An 18,683-nucleotide genomic window follows, 5' to 3' on the forward strand; every position below is an offset into this window, starting at 1 on the left:
ATTCTCTGTGGAAAAAGGCAGGCATGGATTAAAAAAAATATATACCTTAGCCAGGTGTGGTGGTGCATGCCTTTAATCCCCGCACTTGGGAGGCAGAGGCAGGCAGATCTCTGTGAGTTTGAGGCCAGCCTGGTCTCCATAGTGAATCCAGGCCAGCCGGGGCTACAGGGAGACCCTGCCTCAAAAAAACAAAACAAAACAAAACAAAAGTAATAAGCTTGAACAGAAAGTCTCTTTTACTTCAGTCCCCTAGTCCTCTATCGATTTTCCCTGAGCAGTCACAGTGACCAAAGACGTCCTACGCACAGACAAGTGTGAGGGCATGCGCGTACACACATACACACACAAACAACAGGGGAAAAAAACAAACTGACTCCCTAACTGTGGTCCCACAGGATCTGGCATGTATCGTGGGCTAACACAGACCTGAGGAACTGTCTCAATCCTTTTCTCCAAAGTGAAGTCTGTCCCATAGCCTTAGAAATACAAATTGCAAGGGTGGCACTGGCTGGATACAGGCACAAGGCTGTCTGCTCTGGCCATACACACTGGCTGCCAAGAGCTGAGTTCTAGCACACTTCTTCCATTCTGAAAGACATCAGCCAATGCTGTGGCCCCATATTCCCTCAGTGTTAGCTTCAAAAATTCTACAATGTCCATTTCAAATCATTCATTTTCCAAGAGCTTTGAGATCAAGGCTAGCCTGGTCTACATAGCAAGTTCCAGGCCTGCTGGGACTACATACAGGGAGGTCCTGTCTTAAAAAGAACAAAAAAAGGACCTGGAGTATTGGCTTGGGGTTAAGAGCACCCAGCTACTCTTGCAGAAGACCTGGGTTCAAGTCCCAGCACCCCATGGTGGGTAAACCGTCTGTAACTCCAGATCCAGGGGAATCTAACATCCTCTTTTGACCTCTGTAGGCATTGCACAACATGCGTGCACATACACACATGCAGGCAGTATGCTTACACACATAAAATATATGTGTGTGTGTATACACACACACATACACACATTTATATTTTAAAAAAACAAAAATTCCCATTTTTACTTTTGTTAGATGAGTTCATTGAAAATGAGAAAATAAAACTTTATTTCTAAGAACAAGAACAACAAAAAATTAAACTCAAATGACAGTCAAGTTTCAAGTGTACTTTATGAGTACTTAGGAAAAATTAATAATGGTTGGGGTGACTAGTGTAACTTAATTTGCTGATTATCAGTTAACTGATGGTATTATTATTATTTTTTTTTACATTTTTTAACATCTGATGTAAGACTTTGTATTACATGCCAAACAAGATTCAATTTTTAAAACTTTTTATTTTGTTCATGGTGTTGAAAAAAACTCACACTTTATGTAAAGGAAGTTGAAATGATTTGTATTGCAGCTTTGCTGAACTTCATACCCTAAAACTGCAGGAAGCCTTGCTGTTAGGGACTTTGACTATTAGAAAGGCTGTTCACCTGAACTTGGCACAGGCCTGTAATCCCAGTAATCAGAAAACTGAGGCAAGAGGTTCACAAGTTCCTGACTAGCCTGGGTTACCTTGAACTGAGTTTCAAAACCTTGTCTTTTTTTTTTTTTTTTAACAACTGAACAAAAGTCTGATACAGTTTGATAACTCTAACATAACTTGTTTTCATTGATGCTCTGTTTCAGATCAGTGAAGTGTTTCTAGCTGAAATGGATTTATTCTTTGTTATAAATCAATAAATGACTGTAATTTGCATTATAGATCTTCTCTAGGCATGGCAGTTGCCATTGATCTTTGTTCCTCTGTCACAGTTTTATTTTTTTACTTGGCCTATCCTTGTGTACCCTCCCTGTCTCTTGTTGGGCAGGAGTCTGCCTCCTGGCACTGTAGTTGTGGCACACTGGGTGTGGGACTCAAGAGGCCTGCTGTAAGTGCTGATTTTATTTTTAATAGATAGTCTTGTTAGTGATTGTTTAGTGACTTGTGTGAACCTGTGTATAGATGGAGAGTTTCACCTACTTTGGTGTCATATGTTTGTAAGCTTTTCCTTGTAATTATACACAGGCAGCTGAATTTCACTTAGCTGTTGCCATATATCTGAACTAATCAAAGCTATAGATTTTAGTTGTAAAAAAGTTTTTCCATTTAAGGAAAATCCTAAGAAATGATAGTTGTTTTTTTTAATGGAAGATACATAAAAATACATAAAACATAAAGAGATCAATTCATATATAAGACTGAATAGTAGAAAAATCATGAAATGAATATGTTGTCATACTGTGTATAATTTCATGAGCCATCTTTAGTTTGTGCACCGTATGTCCTCGTGGTTTTTAATGAATAGTCTATATTCATTGAAAATTTTCTCAAGTGTCTGTTTGATAATGTAGATCTCTGAAGTAATAAAGGTTGTGATACATAAAATAGTATTGATGAATGAATTCTGCTTGCATTTTTGTATTTGACTACTCCATTCTTTGTATCTGTGAGAATTTGGGCATTTGTACATCTTTTAGATCACAAGTTTTGGTTGGCAGTAATTATCTTAAAATTATTCTTTCATAGATTTCTCTACAAGTAATCATGTTTCTAAATGATTTATTAATAGGTTGACATGAATTTCATGAGGAAAATTCCTACAGGAGCAGAGGCATCCAATGTTCTGGTGGGAGAAGTGGACTTTCTGGAGAGGCCTATCATTGCATTTGTGAGGCTGGCCCCTGCAGTGCTCCTCTCTGGGCTGACTGAGGTCCCTGTGCCCACTAGGTAAAAGCTAGGTGTATTTCATATTCCATTGTATGGGTCCACTGAAAAGCAAGACTCTTGCTTTGTGTAATGGAAGCACTCTTTTATTACTAATTACTGATGCTCAATTGTTGTACCACAATGCTTTGAATATTAGAATATAAGTTAACTTTCTTCTCCCTGAAACTGAAAAATAAAATATGAATTTCATTTCATATACACACATATAATATTTTTTCATTTTCTTTTTCTTTCTTGTTTACCATTTGAGGCAATCTCATTCTGTAGCTGATCTGAAACTTACTATGTAGCCCAGGCTAGCCTCTGACCCTACATAATCCTTCTACTTTAGCATCCTAAGTGCTGGGATTATAGGTATAAGCCACCATACCCAGCTATAGTAATATCATTGTTTTAAAATAAGTCTTCATGGGACTGGAGAGACGGCTCAGCGGTAAGAACATTGGCTGCTCTTGCTGAGGACCTGGGTTTGATTCCCAGCACCCACATGTTGGCTAACAATCATCCCAACTCCAGTTCCAGTGGATCCGACATCTTCTGACCTTTGCAAGCATTGCATAACACGGGTACATCTGTATACATGCAGCAATTCACTCATACACATAAACAAAAATTAAAAAATTTAAAATTAGTCTTCAAATGTCTTTTATAAGACATTTGGTGTCTTAGGAGCTTTTGTTTTAGAAAAGCCAGCCATTTTGGTTTATTTTTGTGCTGGAGATTGAGCAAGCAGCTTTCACATGTTCGGCACCTACTCTGTCCTGAGTTATGTTCCCAGCTATGGTTTATCATCTTAGACATACATTCTGTCAGTCTGTATCTCTGTCTCACTCTCTCTCTTTAACTCACAGATACATAAACTCATGTCGCCAAGACTGTCTTTGAGCTCTTGATCCTCTAGCTTCAGCTTCCCGAATGCTGGGATTAGAGGCATCTACCACCATACCTGACTTTAGACATACTCTTAATGTTCCGTGTAAGCATGGGAGCCAGAGAGAATGGGCTGGATCCTCTTTCTCTGCCAGTTACCTTATGAAGACCTATGGTCAACTTGGACTTCAGTTTTCTATCTCACTCATAAAAGGAAGATACCTCATAAGGTTATTAAATGTCATCATTTCTTCAAATTATGCAAAATACTTTGGTCTGGCCTGATGGAAAGTTTCTGTTCATTTATATTGTAAATAAAAATTAAACTGGATTAATATGTAAGAATAATCAGCAAATTGTGTTATAATCAGCTCATGAGACATAAAATGGACAGCTCTGCAGTTTGTTAGCATTAAAAGTTTAAATCTGTGAATGAGACTTATTTTGGAAGTAGCTTTCCTTATTGTATTTTTTGTTTGAAGTTTTTGGTTTTTTGAGATGGTATCTCGTTATGTGGCCCAGGTGGACCTCCTACTCTTGGCAATCCTTCTGCCTCAATCTCCTGAGTAATAAGCTGTAAAGGCATCTGCTGCCATGCCTTGTGGTTTCTCCAGCAGGGAAGGCCCCACAGTATCATGCAGTTGGCATATTGATAGCCACTCTCAGGACTGGCATGATTAAAATATGAAGAGTAATAATTTTATGGAAGTATTCTTATTTTTAATTTGTTTTACTCAGTTTTCACACTGATACAGTGTTAAGAAGTAAGGAAGAAATGATTCAGTTGCTTCATATGTAAATTTCCATAAAGCAGGAGGATAAATATTTTGATAAGAATATTAGTATTTTACATATGTATGAAGATACCATGATAAAACCCATTACTTTGTATGCTGACCTAAGAATTTAAGAAAACACTAATATTTTGCTGTAATGTTAACAAGGATACAAGTAACTACTTGTTATTTAACACCAGAATAAAGCAGGTTTGATGTTGAAGTTGGAGTTATAAATAGAATTTTTTTCCTCCCAGAAAGATTGCTTGACTAATACCATATTTACAGTGTTACAGCTTTTCTCTAGAATGGTAGTTTCAGGCATTGCATATTTTTCTGTGTGTACTCTTTAACTATTTGATTTGGCAGACCTTATTTTTGAGGAATAAGTGGAAGCAGGGTGTGGTGACACATGTCTGGGAGACCAGCATTCAAGAGATTGAGTTCGGAACTTGAGGCTGGCCTGGGCTACTTAGTGAGATACTAATAGGATTGTTACTAGTTTATCTTTTTCAATTCAGATTAGAGTTGGTTGTTTACTAGAGAAGGTCATAAAAGATGGAATTTTTTATGGGAAAACTTTAGTAACTGTTTCACCCTATGGAAACTATGAAAGGACTAAGTTGGTAGAAAGTTAACTGTGAATACCTATTGTTTTTTTTTAAATAATTTATTGAGAATTTCATACATGCATATAGATCAAATCCATGCCGACTCCTTCCCCTCCAACTCCTCTCATATTTCCCCATCACTTCTTTCTGATAACTTCATGTACTCTTTCTTTCTTTTTTTTTTTTTTTTTTTTTTTTTTTTTTTCTTTAATGGGATTTTTTGCTACTCCAACATTCTCCCCTCTGAAGAGGTAACCCTAAAGTGTTTTAAGGATTACATAAGAGCTCCCAAATACTTTGGATATTTTTGGCCTTTGGAACAGAGTATGTTGCTAAAAGGCCCAAGGACATTTTGACTTTTAGCCAAAAAACTGGCTGCTTTTAGGGTCTTTTTTTCCCAACTGCCTAGCCAATTCCTACCTCCTGTTCTTATCACACCATCCTCTGAAGAGGTTATCCAACTTGCGGACAGGGAATCGGGATTCAGACTGCTCTGGCTTCTTTCATGCTGAACAGGGATTAAGGGTGAGGCAATTGGGGTACCTAGCCCTTTAGTGGGTCTATCTAAAAGATTCCCAAATTGCATAACTCTTATCTATGGGGAAAAGAATGTCCTTGACTGGTGAATAGGAGATGTGAAGAAGAAGTAAAGGCAAGAGTAATTAGCCTTACAAGTTCTAGACAGGAACTTGTAAAAAGTGAGAACTAGAAAATAGAACTAGAAAAAAGTCAGAACAGGGCAAATTTCAAATGTTCATATGAGAGGCCATTGGAATTTCTTGACGAGAGCATTCCTCAATTGGGTTCCTCCTCATTTTTTTTTTTGTCTTCCAAGGCTGGGTCCAGGATTTGCTTTCAGGCACTTTGATAACTGTTGGAGTGGTTAGAATAGTGTCAGGTCCCTCTCAAAGGCTTCTAGATAGGGGGAGAAAACAAATTTATCCATTATTTTAGAACAGTAGTGGGTTGTCTCCCTTAGCTACAGGTGGGCACTACCGTATTGTAAACCAAGATTTGAAGTCTTAAATCTCAGTAGCACTTTCTGATTAGGAACAAAATCATCAATGAGAAATAATTGTCTAAATAACTTTTCATATGGATTTAAGCCTAATGTCTGGGAAGTGTAATCCCTTGAACTCTTAAAGAAATATACTAATCACTTTAATCTTTGGTTATAGTGATCACTTTGCTTTTGGGTGTTAAGACCATATATTTGGCCCAAATAAACCAGTTTACTTTTACTTTTCAGGTCGTTGGAGGATCTGTTCCTCAGGGGTCACATGGGCTTGGGAGGCGCCCCTGGCTCCTTTCTTTTACCAGTTCAGCCTATGTGAAGATAAGTCAAAGGTCCTACTCAACCTTGGCTGGCTTTACTTGGAAGTATGGAGGAAATGTTTCCTCTGAGTTGACCCTCCTCTTTGTAGACTGAACACTGGTTCAAGTCCATCTGGTGGGGTCGCCATCTATTGTAGTTTTATGGTCTATTTTTTGTTGAGGCTGGCCTGGAACTGGCTCTGAGGAAAGGATGACCTTGAACTCCAGATCCTCATTGTTTTTGCCTCCCAAGTGTTGTACTACTGCCCTCAGCTACCTCAGTTATGATCTGTTTGAATAGAGTTGCCATTATATTGGTGATTCTGGTGGGTGGTTGTGAAATAAAGTTTGACTGTTGTTTCTATTTTTATAATTTAATCATTAAAAAATTGATTTCCTATGTTTATATATATGCTATTTCTTTTAAAATCTGCTTATTTTACTTGTTTCTTAGGTTTCTTTTTCTGTTACTGGGTCCAGCAGGGAAAGCCCCACAATACCATGAAATTGGCAGATCAATAGCCACTCTCATGACTGATGAGGTAATTAAAACACACTTAAATCTCTTTGAAGTAGATAGTGATTATGTAGTTATAGTCTTGCTTTTTCTTGTGAAGCTTACAAAGTTGTTTTTGATGTCTCTGCTATTTTATTTCATATTCAGTCTTTAACACATACCTTTGAGGTCTTTAAGACTTGTTTCTCAGGAATAATAGGTCATTTTTAATCTTTTGTTATTCTTTTTATTTTTAATTTATTGGCTTTGTTGAAGTTTTATCCATCCTAGATTTCAAGATGTTCTTCTTTGGGGTTTTCTAGGGACTTTCTCTGTTTTTACATAGCTCTCTCTCAGTTTTGGGACCTCTTGTTTGACTGTATCCTGTTCAGTGATCAGGACTTCCATTTCTCTTTGACAGAGAGATTTCTACCAGGTGCTTGCCAGACATTCCACTGTGTCTTCCCAGGACATCAGAACCTCATAAATCTGAATCTGACCTGGTTTAGATACTCAGATTTTTCCTGTGTATACTGCCATTTCTTTGGTTTAGAATGACTTTTTCTGTGGCAACTCAAGTGGTTTTTTAGATTTTCATATTTGGGGTTTCCCTCTATACATCTGAAAATCAGAACCTAACATCTTGATCCAAAATGTATTCATGACTTCCTATTATTTAAGATTATTTAAAAATTTAATTTTTTTAAAAATTTCATGTGTATGAAATGTTATCCTGGCATGTATGTAAGTGCACCTATGTCATGCAGTGGGGAGGAGATAAGAAGGCGCTGGAAGCCCTGGAAGTGGAGTTATGGACGATTGTTAGCTGCCATATGGGTGCTGATTTGACCCCAGGGTCTTCTGTGTGAACAGCCAGTGCTCTTAACTGCTGAGCTGTCTCTGCAGCCCCTATTATTATTTTTGAGATGGAGTCTCTGCATTACCCAGACATGCCTGGGACTGGCTATGTAGCCCAGGCTGGCCTCAGACTCACCACAAACACCCTGCCTTAGCCTGCTGGGTACTGGGATGAAAGCATGAACCACCACATCCTGCTTTATAAAGTTCAAATTCAGACTCTTTGTGTTGTCAGAGGCCTTTGCATGCTTCCCAAATTGGCACCGTGATAAGGGCCACTCCTCCTCACTTTGCTCTGGCCATAGCAGCTTCCTTTTGGATCATTAGATGAGTTATGCTGTTTCTGCCTCTGGACATTATAATTACTAATCTGTCTAAGTACTGTTCTACCACCTACCCTACCCACTTTAGCCTTCAGGTGGTTTTGGCCCACATGTTGCTCTTATTTCCCTTCCAGTATTGCGTATTTTTTTTTGAGAAAGCCTTGCTATATAGCACAGACTAGACCCAAACTCACAGCACTTCTGCCTCAGTCTTCCACATCCTGGGATTATCATTCTTCTCAGAAACATTCCTTGGCTGCTCCTTTGTTTCTGTACTTTGTTTTTTTTTTCCTCTCCCCAGAAAATTTATCATTCTTTGCAGTCATATGTGTTTGTAATTACATAACTATCTGTCCTGCTATCAGAAAAGGTTCTTGAGCACAGGAATCTTCCTTACCTGTTTCCGTTGTATTATCTGCAGCACATAGCATTCTGCCTGGAAAATAGTAGTTAATCAGTAAATAATTTGTCATTAAACAAAATACTTTATATGTGGAGCTGAAGAGGTGGCTCAGTTCCCAGCACCTACATGACGGCTCCCAACTGTCCTCAGTTCCAATTCCAGGGAATCTGATACCCTTTTCTGGCCTCTAAGGGCATCAGGCACACACACGGTGAACATACATATATGCAGGCAAAACATTCATATACAAAGAATAAAAATAAATATTAAAAAATGGTTTGCATAATCGTGATTATTCTTTCAGAATAAATAATATTTTAATAACAGTAATAGAATCCCCTGCCATTTTGTTATTGTTATGATATTATTTGGTAATAAATTACTGTTCTCTGTTAAAAAGTTTTCTTTAGTATTAATACATCATTTCCTTTTGTTATTGTTAATTCATCTGATAATAGTAACGACGGGTTAGCCATTGCTAGGTGAAGTGAATGCCCGTTGCAGATAAGAATTTATGTAATTTTTGTGACTTTATGTATGCTGTTTTAAACTGTGTGTGGAGGGGTATGTGCATGTAAGTGCAGGTACCCAGGGAGTCTAGAAGAGAGCTTTGAATCTCCTGGAACTAGAGTTACAGTCAGTTGTGAGCTTCCTGGCATGGCTGCTGGTAACCCAACTTAGGTCCTATAAGAGCAGTACTTGCTCTTACCCACTGAATCAGCTCTCCAGCCCAATGTATATATGCTATCTAAAGTTCGTTTTAGTATGGGTAGACTTTGCTTCTACTTTAAAGTCCTAATGCTCATATCCCTTTTTCTTTAGATTTTTCATGATGTAGCATATAAAGCAAAAGATCGAAATGACCTCTTATCTGGAATTGATGAATTTTTAGATCAAGTAACTGTCCTGCCTCCAGGAGAGTGGGACCCTTCCATACGCATAGAGCCACCCAAAAGCGTTCCTTCTCAGGTAAGGCCTAGAGATATGCTTCTGAGTGTTTATTTTTTAAATTAAAAAAACTTTCAGTAGAAAATAGGTAGATAATGTGTTTTTATGATTCAGAAATTGTGCCTGTTTACAGTGATGTGGCTTAGTGGTAAAACACTTTGTAAGCATTCCTGGGCCCTGCATTTGAATACTGAAAGAAAAAAAATCAATCAGTAGAGGTAGATTGAGAGAATATGTACCTGCACCATGACCCCTTATCCTATGCAGCTGTTTGTTTGTTGTTAACTGTGTTCCTTCTGATTTTCATTCTTTACCTGGACATGGAGCGTTCGCAGTTTGCTTGCTATTGTTGTTTGTATAGTTGTAAGGCGATCAGACAGAGGTTTTTTTGGAAACAGGGTCTCCCTCTAGCCCCAGCTGGCCTCGATTTCACAGAGATCTGTCTGCCTGCTTTTGCCACCTGAGAGTGCTGGGATTAAAGGTGTGCACCACCATACTTGGCTAGTACATTTTAAATTTATCTTTATGTTATCACTACACTTGTGTCACAAAAACAAAAATATAACTTCTTTTCGGTCTGTTTCTTGAGTGGTTTAAATAGTATGTAATGATTTGTTTTTAGAAATTTGGAACATTTCTTATAAAAACTTTTTGAGTTTACATCTCTTGTCAACTATGGATTTCAGCAATTTGTTTCTTTTATGGAAATTGGCGTATGTGAGCTTTTTTTCCTGAGGCCAGTTTTGTTAAATTAAATTTGTCTGATATATTACCCATCTTACCCTATTTTAAATTTTCTTGAAAGGTTTATCTGCATTTTCCTCAGTTTGTGGAGTTATTACATCCTCAACATATCTTACATTGTTTAGCTAATGAGAATATTATTTATTACATTTTTCAAACAGCTGTTTTTAAAATTATTTCAGATAAAAAAAATTTTTTGACTTTATTTTTATTTTCTGCATGTGAGCATTTTGCTTCCATGTATGTAAGTACAACATGACATGCAAGGCCCACAGAGGCCATGAAAGGGCATTGGATCCCCTGAAAATGGAGTAATAGATGATTGTTAGCCACCATGTGGGTGCTGGGAGTTGAACCCAGGTCCTCTTTTAGAACAGCCAGTGTTTTTAACCACTGAGCCATCTCTCCAGCCCTGAATTTTTTTTTTCTTAACAATATTTGTTGCTTTTTGAGACAAAGTTTTACTGTGAAGTTTTGGCTGGCCTGGAACTTGCTATGTAGGCCAGGCTAGTCTTAAACTTACCGTGATCCTCCTGCTGTAGCATCCAGAAACTAGGATTATAAACTCTAGTCTCTGCCCAGCTAGTTCTTCATTTTTAAATGATATTTTAGCTGAATCCCTTAGATTATAGCACTAATATGTAGTCTATACCATTCTTCCTATTTTCTTGGGCTTGTGTAAAGCTTTATCTTTCCCTTTTGATGTAAGTTGTAAGTTGGTTTTAGTTTTGACATTTTCAAATGATTATAATAGGTCTAATCACTCTATGTAAATAAGGTATTGTAAGTCTGTAGTTCCTTTAGAGCTTTGACTTAGGGGAGCTCCTGCTTTTTCCATTCCCTCCCACTTTTCCAGTACATGTGCTTGTCAGTACATAGTGTTCCTTTAGTCAGTTCTCTCTTGAGGTAACATCTGAAATGCTCCTTTTGTCTTTACATGGGGGAGAATATCCTGTATCATGGAAGTGGTACTATTGGACTTAAAGAAAAGTATAAGGGAATTGAAGGAATTCTCTCCTGCTTCCTCTTCCTTTTCTTTTTTTGTTTCTTTTGAACAGTTTTGTTACATAGCCCAGGCAGGTCCTAAACACACAGTTTTCCTGCCTCAGCCTCTTGAGAACTGGCATTAGAGATGTATATAGAAAGTAGCATCTGTAAAAATGAAAGTTTAAATTTTGGTAATTAACATGAGCACAATTTAAAATATTTTAGTGAGAAATATGCTTTTTTGATATTTGTTTTAATAGCTATTACAAACTAGAAACTTGAAATGGTCTGCATAAATATATCTTATATATTGATGTTAGAATATAAGATGCAAAAAGCTCATTGTAAATTTAAAATATGAACAGAATTAGATGTTAGATCCCTTTCTAAATTAGTTTATTTAAGCAGGAAGTTTGCATTAGGAAGCTTTTTTCCAAGAGTACTCATAAAAAGTCCACGTGAGATACAATGCTCCCTCTAACCATCTCAGCTTGCATGTCAGTTTTCTTAAAATTAAACTCTGAAAATGTGTTTTTGTGAAATTCAGGAAAAGAGAAAAATTCCCATGTTTCCCAATGGATCTGCCCCACTATCTGCTGAACTTCCTAAGGAAGCTGCTCATCATGCTGGGCCTGAGCTGCAGAGGACTGGACGGTGGGTACAAATGCTGTTTCTTCAAGACTAGGTATTGATTTGATGAAAAAGGTACCAACTGCCTTTTTGTTTTTCACCAAGTATTTTGAGCCTAATTTTGTCCATTAGTTCTTTCATGTGTTTTTTAATGTACATTTTTCTATAGCGTGTTTGACATTAAGGAAAATTTACATTTAAAAATAATTTCAATAGTATTTACAAAGCTTTACTTTAAAATAAAAATAATTAGATCATATATTCAAAATTGGATTTATATTTAGTATGTGAATTAATTTTTTCAGAGGGTTCTGAAAGAAAATAGTCTTTTTTTCAGATTTTGACAAGTTAGAAAATTATGGGATGAAGGAAAAATTACAATGAATCATTTTTGTGCGTAGATTAAAAACTTAATTGAGCATTATATATTGAAACACTACAAAATTAGGTAGACAAGCTTGATTAAATCCTAGCAATGGTCTCTGGAAAGTTCATTTTTGGAGTAGAAAATAGAAATGTTGCCAGGTAAAATGTCATAAAATGTATTTGAGGTATTTGGTAGTAAATGCTTATGATAACAGCAATTTTTCACACTGTAGAGAAGCATATCCTACTGGTGTTCTACAGTATATACTGGTGGTCATTGTGGAACTAAAGGACCTTGAATCAAGTCTTTGTTTATAAAACCAGGATATTATAGATAGACACACTGTTGACAAGAAAAATACTAATACATAGGCTTTAGAGAAACAAATTCACAATTATTGAGTAATGAAATGTGTTAGTCTTGATGAATATAACGGAGAGTAAGATTTCATCCCTGTGCAAACTGTGCTGGTCTCTTGATTATCATTGTTTCTTTGTTCTTCAGAGCTAGAGTTAGTATAAGTTCCAAGAAATGCCCATCGCATTGATTGCAATCATCTGAGAAACTCTCTCAGCCACCTATGAAGTAGTCAGTTACTGATTTGATTATGGAGATTCATTTTTTACATTGTCATTGGCATCTTTTTAATTGAAGGCTGATTCCCCTTGCTGTCCCGATTATAGAATAACTTCTACTTGTCAGTATGCCTTCAGGATTTATTTAGTGTTAACTTGAAAATTAGAATGGTAAAGCTTGAAGTATCCAAACCTTCAAAAGCTTAAATTTAATTTTTTCTATTTTCTTGTGGTTAATATTCACATGATTACCTATTTTATGAATCATGAAACTTATCAAAATTATTCAGCAGTATTTATTTGTTACCTTCTGTACACAGACAGGGTTCTGCTCACTAGAGACATGGCATTGAACAAGAGTCACCATCTCCTACAGAGCTTATGTTTTATTGGAATATTTTCAAGTTGAATGTATCTAAAATTTAATTTTTTTTTAAAGTTTGAAATGGTATAACTTAGTATTTTAACATAAATGTAGATATTTATTCTCACTAAAACCTAAAACGGTAATTAGTATACACACTACATAATATGTAATGACTTAGTTTTTAAGATTTTTTTTCTAGGCAGTAATGTATAAATAAATCATGTTAAAGTTATTACAATATTTGATATACTGCTTGTGTATTAAAGTATAGCAATACTACGTTGACATTAAGAGACATGTAGGGCATAATTGCCTTCTTGGTATTTCTGTCCATTGCATTTAAGATTTATAATACAGCCAGTAATTAATAGAATTGCATATGAACATTTACATGAATGTCTGGTTAGGTTTTGTTTATTGTACATTTGCTTGCCTATTTGCATTCAAAGTTACATTTACTCCTATGATCATTTGCTTGCAGCCTTTTCAAGATGTAGTTCACAAAATAATATGTATATCGCCTTTAGCGTAATGAGATCTATCTTTCCTTTGCCAATAACTGATGAGATCCAGGGGTATATTTTCTGTAATCTATACCATGGTTTAAATTGGATTTAAATTTTTGTTGACAAAACAATAGGCACCTCCAGTTTTATGTAGCCCATAGTTTTAGTTTGAACTAGCTAGAATCCTCTAGTCTACAGCTTGACGAGTTTCATCTTACCTATTTAGGCTTTTTGGTGGTTTGATACTTGACATCAAAAGGAAAGCACCTTTTTTCTTGAGTGACTTCAAGGATGCATTAAGCCTGCAGTGCCTGGCCTCGATTCTTTTCCTATACTGTGCGTGTATGTCTCCTGTAATCACTTTTGGAGGGCTGCTTGGAGAAGCTACAGAAGGCAGAATAGTGAGTACAAAGATTGGTAGTGGCCAGGCTCCTAGCTCTTCAGAGGCAAGTGTCTGTATGCATTTGTCTCACTATTCATGCTTGTATTTGAAGAGTCTTCCCACGGCATGATTTACCTGTCCCAAAGCAGACTTCCCCCAAAGGTAATTGCTGTGGAAAACATGGGGAAGCCATTTGAACAGGAGAAGATGCACAGTTGAGGTAAAATAAATAAATGAACAATTTATCCTACCGTGCTGGATGAAATGTTTTTTTTTTTTTGTTTTTTGTTTTTTGTTTTTTTTTTTAATTAAGACTTCCGTTGTCTTCTGGGGATGGGTAGTTTGTGGGGTAGACTCATTGCTTCTGGGTGGGTCATGGGTAGAAAATGTATTGATGGGCCTCCTCATCCTGTAAATTATCATAGGATTAGAGTTATGGTTTGTATTTAACTCATAAGCCCTTGCTGGTAGACTGAGATGAGTCTTTGAAAGAGCAGAACATAACTGTAGAGAGGATGAAGTGTTGAAGTTATGTTTATTTTCATTTCGTTGTTATTAATCTGTGTGAAAGTAGCCAAAGTTTTTATTTGTAATTGAGCAAGCACCGCCAATCTTCTTTGATGTAGATGTGAAAATTACATTTGCTGTATGTGTTAATACTACACTAGGAACTGTGATACTGTGTAAAATCTTGAAAGGCATTTTTTTGGGTGTATGTGAGATGATTTATAATTGGCATTTAAGTGATACTGTTTATAATTCTTAAGTTCTCAAGTGTGCTTTGATATTTACTCTGGAGAAAATTTGTACTTTTATATATAAAGGTTTTTAAAAAATTGCCAAAGCTAAATATAATTATAAAGGCATATCTTGACCTGAACATGAGGTGAAAAACTAACAGGAATTTTCTAATTCTGAATTTACTTTTTATTGTTTAGATTCCTTTTCACTTTTCCTTTAATCATTGTTTCAAATATGCATATTTTTAGTAAGTTGCTTTATATGTTGTCAAAAATAGAACATATAACTGTTGGTCTCTGTGGAATGTGTTTTATCCATTATGTCATGGAAGTACTGCTCCTTGACTCAGTTCGTCACTACCTGTCATCTCCTTTTGTTCTTCAACACCTGGTGCCTGAGATAGTGTTTAGCACCGGAGTAGGAGGAGAGACAAGTGTGGCAGAGGGGTCCTAACCGAAGTGATAGATAGGAAACTACATACATAGGCGTTGTAGCTTTTATGTGCTGCACCTGTGAGATGCAAGGAGCACTGTGGGAACTGGAGTGATAGAAATAGAGAAATCAGGCATTTCATAGAGGAAACAGTGTGGAGATGAGGTGTTTGTTTACTGTGCTTTGTAGAAATGGACATATTAGGAGGCTCATTTTCAGAGGTTATGGAATAATAGGATGAATGTAAAGATTAGGGACAATTCATATTATCAGTGAGGCTTGAAACTGAGATAGATCATAGGGAGAGAAGAGTAGAAAATTAGCTCTGTGTATGGAGTGGAAAGTAGAATGGAGGAGTAAAATGACCAAGCAAGTTAGACAGTTGGAGCCCTAGAAGAGGAAGGAAGATGGCATCATTTTGTGGAAATCAAGCTAGAAGCTTGAAAGAAACAGCCAGGTGTGCCCAGTGTCAAGTGATAGGATGGCGCAGGTGCCGATAGACACGTGAGGCTTTTGTTGGGTAATTAGAAACTTCAGTGGTGCTTAAGGACCTGAGATTTCTGTAGGAAAATACAGGTTTCATTGTGGAAATGGATAAAGGAGTTTTCCAAATTAGGGAAAAGTTGTTTTGAGAAGGGGAGGTTTGTGTGGCCATAGGGCTGGGGGCATAAAACACAGAGTTTCTGGTGGCAGTGTCTACATTTTGAACCCCTACTGGAGGAGGGGCTTCTGTTTTGTGCCCACCTACCTCATTACAGTTTATGATATCCCTCCTCAGAGTTTTTGCTCTTTTTATGGATTTATAATTTCCTCCTTTAACTCAATCTCATCTAAATTCATTCTTAAATATGCACATTTTGATAGAATTAAGGAGTTTATGATGCCTTACTCATGTCCTGTAGTGCAACTTATTTTTTAGAAAGAAAATAGATTTCTCCTATATAGTTAACACGTATTATTAATACAGATGCTTGTTTTCCATGCTGTCAGTAGTTCAATTATATTTTCATTATCCTGTTACTTTGTGATTCTGAATTTAGAGCATGTTGTTAGAGTTGATGGTAAAAATTGCTGCCATTTGTTTACTATGCCCCAAGTAATACAGTATTTGTAGGTGTTTTCAGAAATACTAGTTAGTGTCTCCTAATTATCATTACCCCCATTTACAAATGAGAGAGCTTGGCTAGAAAAGGTTAAGGTGCCTCCATGACTCCTCTGTGGTAGTGACCAGTCTTCCATGTCAGCCCTGTCTTTGCTGCTGCTATGCTGCCTCTTGTTTCAAGAATATTGCTTCTTACCACTTCTTTTCTAGCTTTTACCAATCCTGGGCTTTTTCCTTTCTGGATAGCGCTTCTGAGTTGGCTTTGATGCTTAAGAATGATAAACTCTTTTCCTTTCTTTCTGTCCCCTTGTCTAGTGGCATAGCACATTATCATTGCTTTACCATCTAATAACCTCCTTAACTAGGCTATAGTGCTGATGGTGAAATAAAATTGGTATTCCTAACTCAAAATGTGTTTGAGATTTTCATTTTCTCTTTTTATCTCATAGTGATAAGATACTTTGTCATTTATGGTGTCTGTGAATTTTTTACAGAGCTTTTTTTTTTTCATTTACTTTGTTAATTTTATCATTTCAATATAAATTGGTTAACTAAGGCTGTCATGTTAGAGTAATTATTTTAAAATATATGAAAAGTTGCATTTTTAAGAAAAGTTTGAGAGTTTCACACATATATCTTTTTGCAATTTTTTGTATAATTTCCATGTTGAATATTTAATGCACTTTTTATTTTTAAGGTGAATATTTCAGTCATATAAAAGTAATAAAAATAATACATTTTTTTATTTGCCATAGACATCAAAATAAAACATCCATAGATGATGTTGAAGCTCTGGGTGTTTCTCTCCCATTTATTCTTTGTGCTTTGTGTCTTGCAGTGTTGTTTTGAATTAATGATGATTGTCAAAAGTTTGCAAAAATAAAGCAACTTTACTGATGTACTTGAGATAGAATTACAATTTTCCACACATTTAGTTTTAAAGCACAATAATGTGTTTCCTTTATATTTGTAACTACTTGGTTAGAATGTATGTTTTCCAGATGTCTTACATTGTGTTATAGTAAGTTAGAGATAAGTTTTTGATGTGTTGCCTCTATTCATTTTTTTTTTACCCTTAAACAGAGTGCAATAGAGTCTCTTTTTGGAGCATCATTAACTGGGATTGCCTATTCATTGTTTGCTGGGCAACCTCTAACAATACTGGGGAGCACAGGTCCAGTCCTAGTGTTTGAAAAAATTTTATTTAAATTCTGTAGGTAAGTGACTATTGTCATCCCATGTATTTGCATATATGTGCAATTATATTAATTATATTGTATTATTTATGAACTACATTTAGTTGTATTAACGATAAGTATATTTTCAATATCTTTGCACACCTATGTGGTTGACCTTACCAAGGGTCCTGACCACCACCATTCCTATTCAGTAATGTTGAGAAGAAAATAAGATTGTTCACCAATGTGAATTTAATGGATTAGAATATTGCTAATTTGAGGAACAATAGAAATCCTTAGTGCTAACAAGATTAAATCAGTAAGATGTTTATTTGGTCTGTTGATTGGGTGAAATGCTGGTCTTGCACAGGAACTTTAAAGTGAAGTAGATCTTGAAAGCCCAGTTTGACATCGCCAGTCTATCCTATGTAATGGGCTCAAGGCCATCAGAGAGAGGTGTCAGTGTCTACTAGCTAGGCTGTTCATAGTATGAACCTAATATGAACATGGTATGTACCTAATAGACTTTGAATTCAACATAGTCAAGACCATTCCTTGCGTGACATCAATGAAATTGAATATTTTAAACTGAAATACCATAGTGCATTTGAATATTTGATTAATGTAACTCTTGTTCTGATTGCCCACTAGCCAAGCTGATTCTGATTTGGCACCCTCTGTAGACTAATAGAGATGAAATGACCTGAAGTATAGCCTCCTAGAGTAATCCATTATTAGAAATTAAAAATAAGAAACTGCTTTCCTCTAGTGATAGTGGTGTGTAATGAGGGAGTAGTGGTGGATGTCTTTGCCATATTAACATGTGTAGACTCTACATCTTCAGAGGGAATCCACCACAGTTGTTTCATATATCATTTATTCCATGTAGCTGAGGTCTCATGATTTGATGCATTTATTGTTCTAGTATATCTTCACATTAAATCATTTATATAATATCCAAGTCTTCAGTTGAAGCAGAGTTTTAGCTAATCATTATTTTGCCATTTAGTAATTGTTATATTTAAAGAACTGCTTTTGTGCTATAAAAAGTTTTAGGTGCAAATGCTATTCTATGTAACATGGTGACCATGTCCCCATTTATATTTCTAAACAGAGATTATCACCTTTCCTATTTATCATTAAGAACCAGTATTGGTCTTTGGACTTCTTTCTTGTGCATTGTGTTGGTTGCAACAGATGCAAGCAGCCTTGTATGTTACATTACTCGGTTCACAGAAGAAGCGTTTGCGGCTCTCATTTGTATTATATTCATCTATGAGGCTTTGGAGAAGCTCTTTCATTTAGGAAAAACATATGCATTTAAAACTT

The 18,683-nt window shown here is 36.1% G+C and overlaps 1 protein-coding gene across 4 annotated transcripts in view; it reads left to right on the plus strand.

The window, feature by feature from the left end:
* Positions 1-18,683, plus strand: part of Slc4a7 (solute carrier family 4 member 7) — a 106,788-nt gene that overhangs the window by 46,915 nt on the left and 41,190 nt on the right. For all 4 annotated transcript variants that reach the window (XM_029563516.1, XM_029563519.1, XM_029563520.1 and 1 more), the window contains 7 exons: positions 2,587-2,744; positions 6,770-6,857; positions 9,218-9,364; positions 11,622-11,728; positions 13,746-13,920; positions 17,260-17,393; positions 18,469-18,666. In XM_029563516.1, coding sequence (XP_029419376.1) covers positions 2,587-2,744; positions 6,770-6,857; positions 9,218-9,364; positions 11,622-11,728; positions 13,746-13,920; positions 17,260-17,393; positions 18,469-18,666 — 1,007 coding nt within the window. The remainder of the gene's footprint in view (positions 1-2,586; positions 2,745-6,769; positions 6,858-9,217; positions 9,365-11,621; positions 11,729-13,745; positions 13,921-17,259; positions 17,394-18,468; positions 18,667-18,683) is intronic.

The sequence above is a fragment of the Nannospalax galili genome, unplaced genomic scaffold (assembly GCF_000622305.1).
Source record: "Nannospalax galili isolate Female #2095 unplaced genomic scaffold, S.galili_v1.0 scaffold215, whole genome shotgun sequence".
Taxonomy (NCBI): Eukaryota; Metazoa; Chordata; class Mammalia; order Rodentia; family Spalacidae; genus Nannospalax; species Nannospalax galili.